General features: G+C 41.1%; 1 protein-coding gene across 1 annotated transcript in view; it reads left to right on the top strand.

Annotated features, from left to right (window-relative positions):
* PTPRG (protein tyrosine phosphatase receptor type G) overlaps window positions 1-18,142 on the top strand; it is a 628,432-nt gene that overhangs the window by 496,588 nt on the left and 113,702 nt on the right. The window contains exons 9-12 of the mRNA XM_032781834.2: window positions 8,861-9,045; window positions 11,173-11,281; window positions 13,968-14,017; window positions 16,708-17,497. Of these exons, the coding sequence (XP_032637725.1) occupies window positions 8,861-9,045; window positions 11,173-11,281; window positions 13,968-14,017; window positions 16,708-17,497 (1,134 nt within the window). The remainder of the gene's footprint in view (window positions 1-8,860; window positions 9,046-11,172; window positions 11,282-13,967; window positions 14,018-16,707; window positions 17,498-18,142) is intronic.

Genomic DNA, 18,142 nt, shown 5'->3' with positions numbered 1-18,142 from the left:
GCTACGGGGAAAGAGAAACAGACATCCATCGGTTCGGGATTACTGATCCTAGTCGGAAGAGCAATGCAACGGGAAGGGCAAAGACATACTTTGGATTTTGCAATCATCAAATTGTCCTGCGATCTAGCAGAGAAGCATATTATAATCTTGTGAAGCAGAGATAACGCGGTTCTTGACTACTCACAGGCTAGACAAGAGCGCAAGCACTGGGAAGAGTGAGGCGGGAGAAGATTCTCCCCCTGCTTTACATCACAGGCATTTGAATCTGGGTGTCCACCAAGGGAGGGTTGGGGACACCAGAGAGAGGAAAGGGGGGATCAGGCCCCATCAATTCCTGATCTGGTGGCAGCGAGAATATCCAAGCTGGTAGTGAGCTTGGGGGAGTTTCAGGTAAGCCCCCAGATTTTGGACGCTAAAGTCCAGGTTTGGGACAGGACCAGACTGGGGACGTTAAAGTCCAGGTCTGGGACGGGAGGCTAGATTACCACACATGGGGCTTTCCAAGCTATTCTTTCAGGCCTTCTGCAGAGTCAGGAAGACATCGCGGCATCAGTGATGCTTGGGCCACATTTTCAAGCTTTTACTCTAACTGCAGACCAGAGATTTGCGTATGAAGGCAAGTAGAAATCCTAGTGTATTCATGTGACTGTAAAAACCAGTACCCTGGGCATGGATCAGTAGTGCCTGTGTCTTAATCCAGCTCTGTCCTCACCAGGCTCGTATCTGCTGTGTCTCGCTGGTGGGAGGGCAAAAGTCTTCAAGAGAGAGCCTGCTGGCCTTCTACGCCAACTACACTTTTGGCCCACAGCCCTCCCAGTTCTGGGCAGGGCTCTTCTGAGGGTAGGCGGGCACAGACTCCTTAGTCCCCTCTCCCCTGCCTTCAATTGAAAGTTGGAACATAGGTTGACCAGATGAGAGGGAGAAAATATTTGGACACACGGGGTGTCTGCCGGCGGAGCCAAAAAAGAAAGCCAAGTGCTGCCAGCAGAGTGAAATATTGGGACAAACACCTAAATACTGGGACGGTCTGGTCACCCTGTTGGAACAGGAAGTATCCGCCACATGCTATGAGATTTTTTAATTGGTCGTGTGTGTGTGTGTGTGTGTGTGTATGTATGTATGTATGTATGTATAAGACTACTTATCTATCTCTATATGCATAAACATCATTTAATATACCTTGTGGGTGTATATAGACAGATTCATAGGTTTCAAGGCCAAAAGGGATCATTGTGATCATATAATCTAACCTCTGTATAAAACAGGCCAGAGAACTTCCCCAAAATAATTCCTAGAGATGATTTTTTAGAAATAAAAAGTATAGGGCCAAGAGATGATCCCTGCGGGGCCCTCCTGGAAACACACCTGTTCGATGATGGCTCCCCATTTACAATTACATTTTGATACCTAGCCATCTTTTAGTCCATTTATTGTGTGCCACATTAATTTTATATCTTTCTTATTTTTAATGAAAGTGTCATGCAGTACCAAGTCAAATGTCTAAGTATATTGCATCAACACTGTTGCCTTTATTAAGCAAACTTGTAATCTCATAAAAAAAAATCGAGTTTGACAGGATCTATTTTCCATAAACCCATGCTGACTGACATTAATTATATTATCCTCCTTTAATTCTTTATCAATCAAGTCCCATTTCAGCCACTTCATTGCCTGGGATTGATGTCAGACTGACAGGGTTATAATTACCCAGGTCATCCTGTTTCCCCTTTTTAAATATTGGCACAACATTAGTTTTCTTCCAGTCTTTAGGAACTTCCCCAGTGTTCCAAGGCTTATTGAACATTAGCGTTAATGGTCCAGCAAGCTCCTTGGCCAACTCTTTTAAAACTTTTGACTGCAAGTCATCTTAACCTGCTGATTTTAACATGTGTAACTTAGTAGCTGCTACTTATCATCTTCCAGGAATAATAGTGGGATGGGAAGAGTGTTATCATATGCTATGACTATATCATCTGTTTTTACCCCAAATACAGAGCAAAAATATTTATTGAACACTTTTCTGAATTATCTATAATTCTACCATTTCTACCTAGTAATGGACCAATACCATTGTTGGATTCTTTTCGTTTCTAATACATATTTTTTAAAGTGCTTCTTATTATCCTTAACTCTGCCAGCCATAGATTTCTCCTTGCCCCTGGGCTTCCATTATCAATTTTCTACAGTTCTCAGGTTCTGACCTATATTCGTTGCTATCAGTTTCCCTTTTTTTCCATTTTCAGTACAATATCTTTTAATTTTTTATCAACTGTCTTCACTTCTCCACTAAACCAGGTTGTTTTTTTTTAAGTAGTATGGCCATCTTCTAAAATAATTCCCAGCATCCATCTCTCTCTCTCTCTCTCTCTCTCTCTGTATATATATAAAAAACTGGTCTGGACTTAATTCTGTTTGCACATTATACATTTGATCAAGTCATGATTCTTGTACCTAACTTACCATTATTTTTTAGTTCTATGATCATTTCCACTTTATCTGTCAAGATGAGGCCTAATATAGAATTCTGTCATGTTAGATGCACACTTCTTGAGGTAGGAAACATCTCTAATGTTTAGGAATTCCAATGATGTTTAGTACTGGCAGCATGAGACTTCCAGCATATGTCACTCAAATTGAGGTCCCCACTGATCACACTGCATTTTTCCTACACGCTGTAGCCAGGTGCATAATGTGCCGGTCATGCTGTTCCGTAATAGGATTTGGTGGCCTGTAGCAGACACCAACTAATACCCCCTCTTGTGCTTTATCTGTTAGGACATTGATCCATAAGCATTCAAGATGATTTTCTTCCGAGTTAGCAGTGACTCGTAGTCATGTATCTGTTGATAGTCATGTGTATAATATGCCACTTAGGATGAGGCAATATTTAAGTTCTAATTGCAGAGCTATGTGATAGATAAATGTATTCCTCGCCTTACAGCACTTCACTTGCTCTCTGCCCACTAATCCATCTCCCCAGGATTTATTCTAACATACCAAACCTCTGAGCAGCTTCAATGCACTCTCAGTTTTTAAAATCATTTTGATTCAGAAATGTTTCCTTTCCTCCATCCACTTGCGAATTTTCTTCAAAAGTCTCCTTGCCCAAGGACTCTCCATCCTTGCACAGGCAAGATTGAGTTCTTCACCAGCCCTGGCTTTTCTGTGCACAAAAATGTCTTGACTTTAATATGCAATATGTCCCAGTTCTGCAACAATAGAAACAGCAATTTATGCCTTTGGGAAGGAGGAGATTCCCAGCTTCCCAAAAGAGGACACAACACATCCAGAAATAATGGTGATGACATTTTTATGCATAGAAAAGCTAACTTAGAACATTTCTAGGTTTGATGGATCTCTCTGAGCCCTGTCCTGTTGGATTCATAGTACAAGTAGGCTTGGAAGGATTCAATTTTTATCGTTAAAAGTCTATAACCATCAGTTTTGTTGTACATGAGCAAAATGACAAAAAAATTTCCATTGATGATGATCCAAATTTACAGACTGGCAAAGTAAGAAAAATGCTGCTTGAGAGCTTATTCAAGTTTGATTTAAGACTATTTGCTTTCTATATTTTGACACGCAATGTTGACAATTTGTGTTTTAATGGTCATAAAGCTTTAACTTTTTGAATCTCAGCATCTACTGACATTAAACTGTCTGACCTCCCCATTGTCGGACACACACCCCCTAACTTTCCCCAATTGCGAAAATTTAAACTGATAAAAATGAGGGAGGGAGGCTCTGAAAACTTAAATCAATAAAAAACAAATGCTTAAAAATAAACTTTTATGTTATCTGACAAAATTATAAAAATCAAATTCCACCAAGACACAGTATACTTTACAAGAGGAAGCAATACAAGAAATAAACTAAATGCAAGTTTTAAAACATTCCTTAAATGGTTTTTCAGTAATATAGCTAGCATAAGCAAAATGCACGCTGGTGCAGTGTGGCGTAGGAATTTTATCAGGGTAGAACTGCATATGTCACTACCTGTGAATAAGGTGCGTATTCCAAACCTCGGCTGCTAAAACCTTTCTAGCACATGGCCGTGATCAAGTATGTTTATATAAGTAGTTAATCATAGGTATGTCTTACATCAGTGCCTAATTCCTGCTAAACCAGGGGCATCTTCTTTTTCTTTCTTTCTTTCTTTTTTTTTTTCTCCCTAAGAACACCTCAATCAGGCATACAGAGGAGGGCTGCCATGAGATTCTGGATTAGGCTCTATGGGGATTGATTGAGTTAGGAAAATCCCATGGAGGTTGCATAGCCAAATACAACGTAGAAATCAAATGAAGGGAGAGATCAGTGTGGAGATGTTACATTAATTTTATTTGTTCCAGACCATTTGAATGGTTTTAATATGAAGGAAATAATTCTCTGTTGTGTGGCTGACCTGGATGGTGCTGTAGATTAAGCAAATGACTGCGTTGTGCTTTGCTGTGGCGGTGTGCAAGGGTGAACAAGAGGACATTTGCAGAACTCCCCCCCCAGGAGTGAAAGGGGAAAGCAGGATCTCTCCATAGTTCAGCGAAAGCTAGGGGAAAGAGGCCAGCCGTAAACCTCATTTTTCTCAGGGGGGCCATGATCTGCAGTGCAGAGGCTGTGTCTAGTCCCCAGGAAACCACCACAAATGCTGCCATCAGCTCTAGACGTCAGCTGATGTTTCAGTTCAGAGCAGCCGAGTGCACTCAGAGCTCTTCCCTTAAGTCGACCCCCTGTCATCCTCCTCCTACAGGCGTTTTGCAGAGGACACGGAAGGCGGACACAGTTTCTGTTTGTTCTTGTTGCACCAGCCCAGAGAGGAAGAGATCGTCCAGTTAGAGTAATAGCTGAGAAATTGGAAGACATGACTTTGATTCCTAGCTTCACCGCAGACTTCTTGTGTGACCTTGGGCACATCACTTAGCTTCTCTGCGCCTCAGTTCCCCTTCTGTAAACTGTGGATAATAACACTGTTGCATTATAGACTGTCAGGAGCTCAGGTACTACTGTGCTGAGAGCCATATTTAAAAGACATTTGTCCTGAAATGAGAACTGGCTGTGGTGGTTTTGTGTTGTAACAATTCCGAGACCTAATACTCTCTTTATCATGCTGACCAGTATTGTCTCATTGTTTCTTTGCCTTCCCCGACTGTCTGTCTGTCTGTCTCTTGTCTTATACTTAGATTGTAAGATCTCTGGGATGGGACACATCTTTCTTCTGTGTCAATACAGTTCCTAGCATCATGGGGTCCCAGTCCATGACTCCGGCTACGGTAATCTAAGTAGTACTAATGGCTGAATCTGAAGGAAAGGCATGGTAATATTTTCTCTAAAAACAGCTGAGATCTGTGATTTCAATGTCAAATGGCTTTTTTAAAGAAATCATCAATTCACTGCCTTATTTGCTCATTTAGCCTGAAAAACTCTTGTTTCTTTTCAGTGTGTTCTGTTTCAATCCAGAGCAACATGCAAACATTTTTTCCTCTCTGCATTTGTATTTGTCCTTCAGCTTTACACTTTGCAAAATCTGTGAGGGCTCCTTAGCATCTTAAAATATGGTTTAAAAAAATCCAGAATCTGTGAATCCTTTCCTTCCTAAAATGCAAGACAAACACAATATGGAAAGTAAAATAGTCCCTCTAGAAAATGCAGATAGCTTTATAAACAGTCAAATTGTCATGTACTTTTTCACTCCTTTCAGACATTTGCTACATTATATACTGTTCTAATTAAATTATCAAATTGAATTATCAGATCAAATGTTTTTTATTCCATTGTGTCCTGAACAGGTTTGGTTAAATTAATAAACCATATGTTTCATTTTATAAACAAAAAGGGAAAAAAATCCTATTTTTCCCATTCATCAATCTAGAAACCCTCAAAATAGATAACTGAATAGAAAATGCTAGTTAGTATGTAATCATAACACATTCTTCCCTTGTGCCTCAGAATAATTGAAACAAAGTCCTATTAAATCATAAACTTTGTGAATTTTCTTTATTGTGAAATAGCAGCGTTGTGAATTCAGTGTTCTCCTAGCAGGCCAGGACCCTGATTTCCCAACCATTCTATGGCTTGATCCAGCAGAGCCTTTTAGATCATGTGTTAGTGAAATCAGTGATAGCATTAGAGCGATTAAAGTCATGCACTATGCTTAGCTGGATCGGGGTTCAGGTGGAAACAATGGCAGCTCCGTACCCAGTGGCTGCTGAATCACTGTCAGGTTCTTATGCACAAGTCTCTAAATGATGAGTCAACAGATACTACAGGCAAATTACAAGTATTTGGGGCCTGTTTAGCGTGTTGTCCCTTTATTTTATGTCTCATGTGAAGGTTACCGGAGAATTGCTTTTTAAATCAATTCCTGCTGCAGTAAAACAAACTCCAAGGAGGCCTTGATGGGGCTTCTTTGGGACTAACCACTACTTAACTGGACAATGTGTTGGGTGCTGATTGACACAAGCTCCCAAGATCTGAGCATGCTCCCAGTTCCAATAGGCTTTGAATTGAATGGGAACAATAAAGCAACTATGGTATTTTATAGAATAACACTTCTATGGCAAAGGTGTAAATGAAATATTTGTTACGATATATTGAAATAAGTGTTCAGTGTGAAAATCTCCATGGAAAGGGGTGAACATAGAGAGACTTGCCTGTGGAACTGGCTATCACAGCTATGTCTGGACAGTCGTTAAGCGGATTGTGTGGCTTGAGTGCTACCTTTTTCTCTGGATGGGAACTAAACAGCCCCATTGGACACTGGATAGAGTCAAACCTACTGGAGGTTCTTGTGTTGCAGAAAAACTGCAGACAGGGAAAGTTAATGCGTAGGGCCCTCACCTAAACTATCCCACACTTAGTAGATGGAACATGAGCCCCCTGCAGCCCGTAGGGCTAAGTGTTGAAAGAACAGGGCCCCAGTAGGAGAGAGGAACAGGTAGTATGCTCAGGGGAGAAAAACAAAGGCCAAGGGTAAGAGAGAAGAATTCTTGGGAACAGTGACTTAGTGGTGTCCTAGCAGGGGGTTTCTGGAATGGCATTCCCCATGGTAAGGTGCAGTTTTGGCCACCTCCATTCAAAGTAATCATGACATTTGTAAATAGGTAAATTACACCTGAAACTGCCACAAGTTTCTTTTGTAGGGGGAAAGTCTCCTGCTGCACATCAACTGCTTCGCAAACATGCCTCAAAAAGACAACAAGGTTCTGTTCTCTCATTTTGCCCCCTTTCGTTATAAAAAGGGGGCAAATGCATGGGATACATTTAACAGGGCCATCTCACTGGAAATACTGGAGATGCACATGTTTATCCATTTGCAGCACATCTTTATTTATAAACCACAGGTGTTTGGTAATGCAGCAGCACATGATATGGCCAGAAAAGGAAATCCAGATCTAGAAATAGACTTCGTTTTTTCTTCAATGCAGCTGCGACTTTTCAGGAGTAAAATGTTTCTGTGTGTGCATGCAGGGAGCAAACTTAAGGCAGGTATGTTTTAACTTGTAATGGAAAGTAGGAGTGGGGAGGATAATATTGGAAAGAATGCACAGGTTTAGTGGCCTGAGTGACACCCTGAGCCTTTCCTGTCAGCAAAGACCAGATCCTTAGTCCCTGCTGAGTGGATTGAGGTACCATAGCATGCAATTCATTGTGGCTCAAGGGTTATATTTGGAAAGAGGGTGTGAGAATCTGTCCTGAATTACATATTTGAATCACAGCTCTTTTCAAGCTTGGAAAAATATATAGCCCTTATAGCGGGAGACCAGTATGTTCTTTATAGATAGCATATTAGTGCCATCTAGTGTTGTCCATTAGTATGCCTTTAAATTTCAGCTATTAGACAAATATTTTCTTGAATCATCCTGAATGGGCTGAGTTCTTCAATGCATACCAACACAGAGCACACGCTGGGTCAGTGCCTGTACTGAGTCCTCCTCTTTTGTAGGCACCTGAAATAACTAGCAGTTCAGCTCAAGCTAGGCCATTCCTAGGGTTTCCCTCTTGGACATTCCCCGCTCAAGTCCTAGCACACTCTGGCCAGAGAGCAACTTCCACCACCTTTATATCCGAGGCGGGATTAGAAAGCCACAGCTCCCAGAGCAAGGCAGCAGGAGTCAGTCAGCAGTTCCACATAGCGTTCCTCCCAGAAACCTGCTGGGAAGCGTCAGCCAAAGAGCTGGGTGCCGGGTTATGGACATGCTCTTTCTTCCTTTTGTGACATTTGAATGAGAAGCAGTGTCTGTGTTTCCCTACAAAACAGGTGAAAAAGAGTATAAAATGCTTTTAGTTTATTATGCACTAGTAGGCATAAAAAAGAAAACATATAGTGTCCCAGTAATAACTCTTAGCTCTGATATAGGGCATTGCATCTTCAAAGTGCTTTGCAAACATTAGCTAATTCTCCCAGCACTGTGTGAGGCAGGGAAGAATTATTGCTCCCATTTTAGGCATCAGGCAATTGTAATGCAGGAAAGTTGCACAGGGAAATTAAGACCCAAAGGTTTAAAAGGGCACTGAGCAATTTTGGGTGTGCAGAACGCTCAGCGTGCGGAGGGTGAGATATGTAGGCACGTGTGGGGAGTGAAGATTTTGTGCTCATTTGTAAAATAAATAATTGGGCCTAAGCAACTTGCCCAAGGCCACAGACATAATGGGCCCAATTGTCTGTTATCCCTTTCCTGCACTTGGCACAGGAAAGCAACTGGAAGTGGTTTAAATCCTATTGGTTTCAATGAAACATAGAGTAAAATATACAGTGCTTGTGTAAATGTCTCAAAAATCTAGTATTTTAATATTAAATGCAATTATTCTCCTATTTGGTTTCTCTCTATTCTTCAGGCGAGCTTTCTATCTGATCCCTTTTGTTTAGTTTGCAGTACTCCCCCGGTCAACATGAAAGTGCAGCCTGTGAACAGAACAGCCTTGCTAGTAACTTGGAACCAACCAGAGATCATCTACCACCCTCCCATTATGAACTACATGATCTCCTACAGCTGGACTAAAAATGAAGATGAAAAAGAGAAGACTTTCACCAAGGACAGTGACAAGGACCTGGTAAAACTGCAGCATCAGCAATTGACCTTAGTCTTAAGCTAGCCTTACACTGTACTTTCCTCAGTAGGAGAAGGTGGGGTACGAAAGCATTTGTTCTGTTTAAATGAGTGGTTAGTTTTTTAAATTGCAATGAATTGCTTTTCACACATTCAGTGCTAGTTGAATTCTACATAGCACATCGCCCAGTATACCAGAGTGTTAATTCATCGTTCACATGGTGGGCACAAAGGGAAATGGGTAGGCAGGTATTTTTTTTTTATATACTGCTGTTGAAAACTATCTTGCTTAGGAACTAGCTCCACTCACTGTGAAAACCTTTTTGGCTCATGTGCAACTCACTGGTTTCACAGTAAGGACTGATCATGCAAAATCTATTATGGGACCAGTGCTTCCCACTGTGCATAGCCCATTGGAGACTATTGGGATGTCCCTGGTAGTGTTTGCAAGATCAGGGCCTGGGAGCCAGGGATGCAGTGGCCCAGGGTGCAGTATTAAAAAGGAAATGTGACATAGATTTCTTTGCTAATGTGATAATAGAGAAAAGGGCAGAACAGTTTAGGTGAATGTGGAAATATCAATCCACCAGCTCCATTTAAGATTGGATCTGTTTGTCATTCTTGTCCAAATGGAAGCAAATACTGTCTTTAACATTCTTTGCATATAAAATCAAACTTATATATTCAGGTTTGAAAGGCCTCCGTTTATTGTTAATCAAAGGAAGTCTCTGGAATAAGGAAATCAGTAATTGTATATGCACATGAAAATGCAGCCGCACTGAGAGAAATTCCTAATGACTGTTGTTTTTTTTCCAATACACAGTCCTCTGGGCCCATTCAATCAGTTATAGAATAATACTTCTCTTATTCCTTCAGATGAAGATTCTTTTACTTCATTTCCATTTATATTTTCAATTTCCCCACTAGACATTATCTAGGTCACATTAGGGAGTGATGTACTTCATGAAATCAGAGAGGAATCTGTTGAAAGACACTCAAGGTTATGAAGGTTGTGATGTGTTGTAACCTCTCTCTTGTCATAACGTCATATGCTTAAGGGAGATTTTTTCCCATCATTAATGAGAATGGAGTATGTTAAACAGCAGGAACAATTTGGGCACAAATACAGTGTCTTTTTTTTTTTTTTAATATAAAAATAACAAAATCTGCAGGGAATTCAGTGAAGTGATAGCTTGAAGTAAATGGCAATGAACCCAGCTCTGGAAAAGGGGGTTGGAGGTAAAGGATTCAGCCAAAGTTTAGATTAGGGCCAAGAGATGGGGGTTGGCAGAAAAACATCCTTTGACAGTGAAATATAATTTACTGTCAACGTATTTGTACTGTGGCAGAAGAAATTGGGAAGTCCAATTGCTTGAGACATTTGAAACGAGGCTATAAGATAGCTCACTGGCCTTGCAAATGACCCACGCTGATACTCAGTGCAGTTATCTTCCTTTGCTGCAAGGCCCAGAGCAGAGCAATTGCAGGCAAAAAGGGACCGAGGAGCACACAGAGAGTGAATGAATGGCCGGGTAGCCAGGCAGCATCTCCAGAGCATCCATGTGCATATTCAAATACTCACATTGTAACGGTGATGGTGGGCTGGAAGGTGATTCCCAGCCCAGGGCAGCCATTCAGTGTGGGGACGCTATATACAGCAAATTGTCCCAGTCATCCCTGCTGTTCATTGCAGAGTAAAGCACCTGGCACAGGTACTGTGGTGGTTGGTAGCTCTATGTTCATATCCGGGTTGATGGGAAACACCCTTTTCTCCCCCACTGCATTTTTTTATTTTTATTTTTAAAAGATCAAGTAACTTGTTTGCAGATTTTTGAGCAGTGAGGAGTAGCAAACATGTATGTTAGTGTGGTAGCTAATGCATCGTGGATGAAATTCTCCCCTGTGCAGAGCTAGCGCAAGGTCTGCGCACCACTTAAGTCCCGCTAAAGTCCAGCAGCTTACATAATGCATGGGCCAGCAGCTGGACCTCTGCCCAAGAGTTAATGTCGCCCTCTAGAAGTAGTCTCGTCTACATGTTCTATGTTAGCACAGTGCTCTATATTGTACAAATTGATCTTGGAGAGCCCTTTGGGGGGGGAAAATCTGAATAATATCTATTTCTTTTAAACAGAAAGCCATCATTAGCCATGTCTCACCTGACATCCTTTATCTGTTCAGAGTTCAAGCAGTTTGCCGAAATGATATGCGTAGTGACTTTAGCCAGACAATGCTCTTTCAAGGTAAAAAAAAAAAAAAAAGTGTTTAAAATTATGTGATTTTTTTTTCCTGCTTAGCATGCTTTGCAGACCAAAATGTGTACACGGAATAATATTACAAGGGGTCTGGGTGTTATAAACAGTGCTAATTTCCAACTCTGATCGGCTGAGGCTAGCAGAACACTCATTCAGAAGAGAAGGGCTCATTGACAGACTGTTCTCAGTGATAGGTTGTCAGCTCCTGTAATTACTTCCCATCTCCACTGAGTGATCCTTTGGAACCTGGATTTGATGATCTCCAGCGCAAATAGCAAGTCGCTTTTATTAGTGCAGGTTTTCCAGGAGAAGGCTATGAGAATCCTTTGTTGGTATTGTACCAATTTGTTTGTTTTATTTTGTTTAATTAGTATGTTTACATTTTTTATGTGAGTTTAGAGCATGCGTGTCAGTGCCTTTTAGAAATCTGACTGAATATAAATATATGTAACCTTATTTGAAATCAGCCTTTAGCTACCTAATTTAAAAAATAAATGAAAGGTAGCATAGCCCACTGATGTGGACCCTAAGAATTACTGTAGCTGTAACGCACATGTAGCAAGGATTAGGTCTGGTTAGTGTCTGTATGGGATGAAAGGTGGCCCAATCTTACCAAGACAACAATGTGCACAGATTCTTACTTCTGAACACAGTCTCAATGATTACCAAAACAAAGATACTTTAAATCAGTGATAAAAATTGTCACACTCTCATCTCTCATACATTTCCGCTTCAATTACTCTGAGTAGCGTGATAAGTCTGAGACTAGGAATACAACTTACTGATAAAAATTATAAATCCTAGTCCTAAGAAAAAGCAGAGTTAAATTACTTGAGTCAGAAGTTATCTGTTAAATTAACAGAGACATTTTTAAGGATGACCTTTGGAGAAATATGGGGCGTTCAAACACAGTTAATCTGATAATCCTTAACAGTTGAAACTGTCCATGAAAAGTCAGGCAATGGACACGATTCATTTCTCAGATCCACAAGGTGCCGATTTTGCCTCTGGTTGTAAGGGGACCAGACAGCAACTGTAAAAAATGGGGTCAGGGGTGGGGGATAGTAGGTGCCTATATAAGACAGAGCTCTGAATATCGGGACTGTCCCTATAAAATCAGGATATCTGGTCATCCCACCTCCAGTATTGTGTTCTCACTGCAAGTGCCTCATTATCTATCACCAGTGTGGAGGGGGAGGTTCTATCATACCTAATATCTAATAAATGTATGCTGTACGCTTCTATCAGATCTAACAAATGTGTCCTGTACACTTCACTGTGGTATCTGAGCACCTGGATCTGTGGGGAGAGTTTTGGTCTTTAAGTGCCGAACAGGATCAGAAGTTTGTGTACTGCGGACCTTTCATCTCAGCTCTTTAAGCTAAGGGCGAAAGGGACTGAACCACTGAAACTTGACCAAGATACTCATTTGATTATAGGCGAAAGAGCCTTTTGGACAGCTTCCCAGTGACACTAAGAGATCTATAATGGAGGTTACACACACACCAGTATGGCAATGGCAGATGTTGATGTGTTTCCCTCCTTAGCCATTCCCCCTCACTCCTCCAGAAAAGTAGGGCAAGTTCTTCCAGTTTTACACAGGCTCCAGAATATACATTTTAAAATAACTCCTCAGAGGGTATCATCACACTGTATCTTGCTTGTTGGAATTGCTTGGCTGTTTATGGTGATGCTACCCTTCATTCTTCTAGAAGTTTAAGCTGATAGAAACTCAGACTGGTGGTGTGTATATGTGTTGGGGGGGGAGATGGTTAAATGTAATTTAATTTGTCTAGCAGATGATTACAATTTATATTTCCTTCACCCTTTCCAAACTAGTAATTATAAATAAATAAGAAAACAAGAAAAACCCTGTTTCGTGATGGCTGGCAGTGTTTTAAAGTATTCAGGTTTTATTTTGAAACATTGGTCACTCACATACACACTCTAAACAAACTATAAATACATGCCGTGTATTGTTGGTAATTAGGTATGTGGCATGGCAGGTGAACCTGAAATACATTTCTCCCCCACTGTCACAAATAAACAACTTGAGAGATGTATAACTGCTTACGACAAACCCAATTCCTTAACTTCAGCCACTCTAATATTAATTCTGGATACCAGGGACTAGATATCAGTCTAAATTGAGATGAAGACGGCTGTAATATGTTTTAAGATCAGTAGACATTATGATCATTTAGTCCAACTTCCTGCATAACTGGGCCACAGATTTTCACCTAACTTGTGGGTAAGTAAGAACATATATTTTATGGCTCAGTAGGCAAAAGCCAACATTTTCAAAGCCAAGTGGTTAATATAAGGCTTGTAAATCCTTTTTTAGGCACTAATATGGATTTAGATGAATAACTTCAGGCACCTTACCTTGAAAATCTTGGCCTGACTCAGTTTACGCAGGAGTAATTGGGACCAGACTTTGGATTTGGTTGTACATATCATGCCACTTCAGCCATTTTTTACTGGTCTGTGATTACCATCTTATATACCAGCTACTGTTTCCTCTATAGTAATCCCTAGGCACACTCAGTAGCAATGGCTCTCAAGGTTTTGAAATTTTTAGATGCCTTTAATTTCTGAGAAATTGTTTAGCAAGAATAACTGCATTTTTTCAGCTTCATAACCCACATAAAAATTATCCTTCTTTGTTTCCCAGCTAACACTACTCGAATATTCGAGGGGACCAGAATTGTTAAAACAGGAGTGGTAAGTAGTGGACATAAATCAGTGCAGCAAATTTAAAAGCAGTTGTAAATTGTGCCATAATACCCACCAGGTGGCAGTATAATGTTGTAAATCTACTGCAGTGATTTGGGAGGGTGTTATTTTATTTAAATCCTGAGCAAAAGGTTTAATAGCCTGTTTCCACACTTGGAATAGCTTTATAGCTTCATGATTCTGTAAGCTTTCTTTGGAGAGAAAATATGTAATCCTGATGATGACTGAGAATATGCTTAATTTCTTTTAATAACTAAATGAACAGAGAGATTTCTGCAGTAGGAGCCAGGCAATGTTTTGGCATATGGCATCTGCAGTCTTCCAATGCTGTGGAAATATCTACTTGTGTAAATTAGGCCTTAGCAAATTATTTATTTTAATTCTTTATTTCATGTTACTTGAGGCTGTAAGTATTAACTAAGGTGAACTTTCAACAGCTCTTCTAATTTCATATTCCAAAATCCAGAAAGTGCAATATGCAAATATATTTTACACCACTTAAAAATGCCCAGTTTTAGTTCTGAAAGAACATAGTTATGGTCAGTGCTGTAGTGCCAATCACATTTATGGAATTCATATTAAAGAACATAGGCTAAGTGCTTTATTTCTGGTTTCACTCAGTCCCATTCTGAATGGTAATACCCCAGTAACATAGGCCTCGAACAAGAATGATTAACATTTTAACATTTTTCATGGATAATATAGAAATGTACTAGATGTACAAAATCTGCTGCCAACTTTTACTTCTTCAGCCCAGCTCTAACGGCGAATGCCAGAGAAAAGCACATGTCTCAAAGCTATAGAGGTTAAGATTGATAAGCATCCAGAAGTTTAGATGCTCATTTAAAGTTTGAGCTCAAGATCTCGGAAGAACAGGCTCTCCCTTGAGATCTCCAGTTCTTTGTGATTGCAGCTGGGTCAGAAAGAACATGAGAGCAGTCTTTCTTGTTTTGCTGCAGCATTTCAATTTCCTGGCTTGGCTGAAAACAGGAATAGCAAGGGGATGCAGAGTATTATGACTAAATGTACTAAGCTTTTAAAACTCTAAAAATATTTAGGGTCGTAGACATTTTATGGGTTGGGTGAAGGTTCAGATTAGTGCTTATGTTTCCCATGTTTGCTGTCCCTCATAAATGCATTTGCAGCATAACCTCCACTTTATTTTTGTTGATTGAACTGATAACACGAAGCGTAAGTGCAGCATGGTGTAATGTCCTGAGCACAGAACTAAATTCTAATCCTGGCTCTTCCACAGAATTATTCTGTGTCTTTGGACAAATCAGTGAACGTCAGTGTCTTTAGGATGATCACGTCTACAGGCAGCAACCGTAACAATGAAATTCATCTAACGGTTTTCAAACGTTTAGCCAGGTTTTATTCTGGATAGATCATGTGTGTACAAAGTTGATCATTTTAGGGTTGCTGATCATCTTGCAGTACAGCCCGAGTAGCTGCAACTCTGGGTCAGAATTTGGCCCCAGCTGCATTGGGGAAATAAACTGTACCAGCCCTTTTCCTCCCACAGACCCCCACCCCCACCCCCCCACGTGCAGCCACTGCTCTGAGTTCCGAGGGCAGAGTGCACTGGGCAGGATGGGTAGAAGCAACTTGTGGTGGTGACTAAGGGCTGGCGATGGTGGTATCCAGCTCAGGGCAATAAGGAAGCCCTGCATGCCCTCGTACTGCCCTGCGTGGTGCACAGCCAGGGTCTCAACTGAGATCTTTTGAAGGATGATGATACCAAACTGTGCCATAGTGCCAAACCTTAGCAGAATAACGCCAAGCTGTGCAGGGTAACTAACAAAATTAGGAAATAATAGCAATTGAGACCCCAGTCCTGCAATCAGATCTGTATGGAAGAACCCCAGGACTCTTTGTGAGAGCAAGGAATGCCCCATGTTTGGATCCAGTTGCAGGAACTGGACCCATTATTACAAAATTAGGGGCATTATAGTAGCTGCTGCAACACAGCTGTTATTTTAAGGTAAAATGTACATGATTTCACACTGTAAACATTTTTTAGTCTTTGGTTTAGAGAATTGGCATAGTGAAAGTCATTAAACTTTTAAAAATATATACTCCCTCCCCCCTCCCAAAAAGGAAATATTCTTCAAAAGTCACTAAGGAAGGGAAGAGATTGAGTATAAAATGAAGATAAGAGTAATGAGATATTGCTATAATTGTTGTTTGGAAATGGCAAATGCAAGAACATTTACTCCTCTTGGGAATGTCTACACTGCAGTCAGAGGAGTCACTGCAGCTGGTGTAGACATAACTCAAGATCGTGTTGATCTAGCTAGAGTAACAGTAGCAGTGAAGCCATGGCACGGCTGCTCAGGTACCTACCCAGGGTCCCACATGGGATTGTACAGTATGTGTACATCAAAGCTAACTTGAGTATCTGGTCTGTGATCGCACCTGAATGCATTGTAGACATAATCTGTGTCATTTGTCTTGTGACTTCTTAATGCTTGTGCTTGTACTGTTTCTGGGTAGATTTGACTCCAGTGTGTATAAATATACTTGTCTCATTTGAACAGAATAATGGGCAGAATGGAGTGTTTGGAAAGAAAAAGAAAACAAAAGGAAAAAAAAGCCGAGGTAGCATATCAGTTACCCCTACTGACACTCTCTCTGGTGTGTTTTCTTCCCTTGTCCCCTCTGGTGGTCTCTTCAAGCCTACAGCTTCTCCTGCTTCTTCAGCTGACATGGCTCCCATCAGTTCTGGATCTTCTACCTGGACTTCTTCTGGTCTTCCTTTCTCCTTTGTTTCAATGGCAACTGGAATGGGACCTTCATCCAGTGGAAGCCAAGCAACAGTGGCCTCTGTGGTGACCAGCACGTTGCTTGCCAGCCTTGGGTTTAGTGGTGGCGGTATTTCCTCCTTTCCTAGCACTGTGTGGCCAACCCGCCTTCCTAGTGCTGCTTCTACCAGCAAACAGTCAGTTAGGCCGGTGCTTACAACTCCTGAGGCTTTATCTTCTCCAGGACCAGACAGTGATTCCGCTCTGACGAAAGACAGTGAGGGAGCAGAGGAAGGAGAAAAGGATGAAAAGAGTGAAAGTGAGGATGGCGAAAGGGAACATGAGGAAGAAGGAGAAAAGGATTCAGAAAAGAAAGACAAGAGTGCAGTGACAGAGGCTGCCGAGGTACAAAATAACACTGAGACCACACTAACGACCATTTCCCCTAATAGAACTGTAGAGGAGGAAGGAAATAAAACCATACCTGGTCAAGAGCAAAACATTTTCCCAACAGATAAGAGTCCTGAAGAAGAGAGGGTTACTGAAACAGACACTCAGGCCCAACCTGTCCCCTCCACCCAAGTGCCACACGCATTCACAAATGAACATTATGTAGGGCAAATCCCAAAGGGACCAGAGACAACATCAAGAAAAACTTTTCCCAACGACCGTAGATTTCCAGAGGAAAATTCATCGGATAACAGATTCATCACCATTAACCCAGGTGAGTGATCCTGGGGGAGGGATGAGTGAGAGCTGTGTTTACTGCCTTGTTTCAGATTCTGTTGAAAAAGCTATAGGGACCAGATTCCTCACTGACTGACACCCCACAAGATCCCATTAGCAGCAATAGGGTAAAGCAGTGCAGGACTCAGCCCACAAATGATGTTAGAACCCTGGGGGGTGGGGTGGGTGAGAAATACCCAGGGGAGGGAGTTTACTGTGTTAAGAAATTACCCAGCCTCCAATTACAAACGTGTGCTTCAAGCTGAAAAATGAAGTTTGGCAAGAAATTAGCCTCCAGTACGGTTGGCTGCTTTAGGAGTTTTGTTGTTAGAAATTAATATAGCCAACTGTAACTGTGAAATTATCTTTGAACAATGGGCGCTGTGTCTTATGCATATCTGTTTTTCATGAAACATTTGTGACATGTATAAAGTCATTTTATGTATGCGTAAGACTTTCACTGCTTAGCTCCAGCATATCTGGCTGGCTTCTTTCTCACCACGCGCTCACAAGCCTCAAGACTGATCCATGTAGATGGTCCTTTGTATTTCACAGAGTCCATGGAAGTTAAGGGGGTTCTGCACTGGCAGTGTCACGTGGATCCAATTACAGGTTTACCTTGGTCTCCCTCTGAGGTTTTAAT

The sequence above is a fragment of the Chelonoidis abingdonii genome, chromosome 17 (assembly GCF_003597395.2).
Source record: "Chelonoidis abingdonii isolate Lonesome George chromosome 17, CheloAbing_2.0, whole genome shotgun sequence".
Taxonomy (NCBI): Eukaryota; Metazoa; Chordata; order Testudines; family Testudinidae; genus Chelonoidis; species Chelonoidis abingdonii.
Note: the sequence above shows the minus strand (reverse complement) of the source record. Positions and strands in the feature narration are given on the sequence as shown.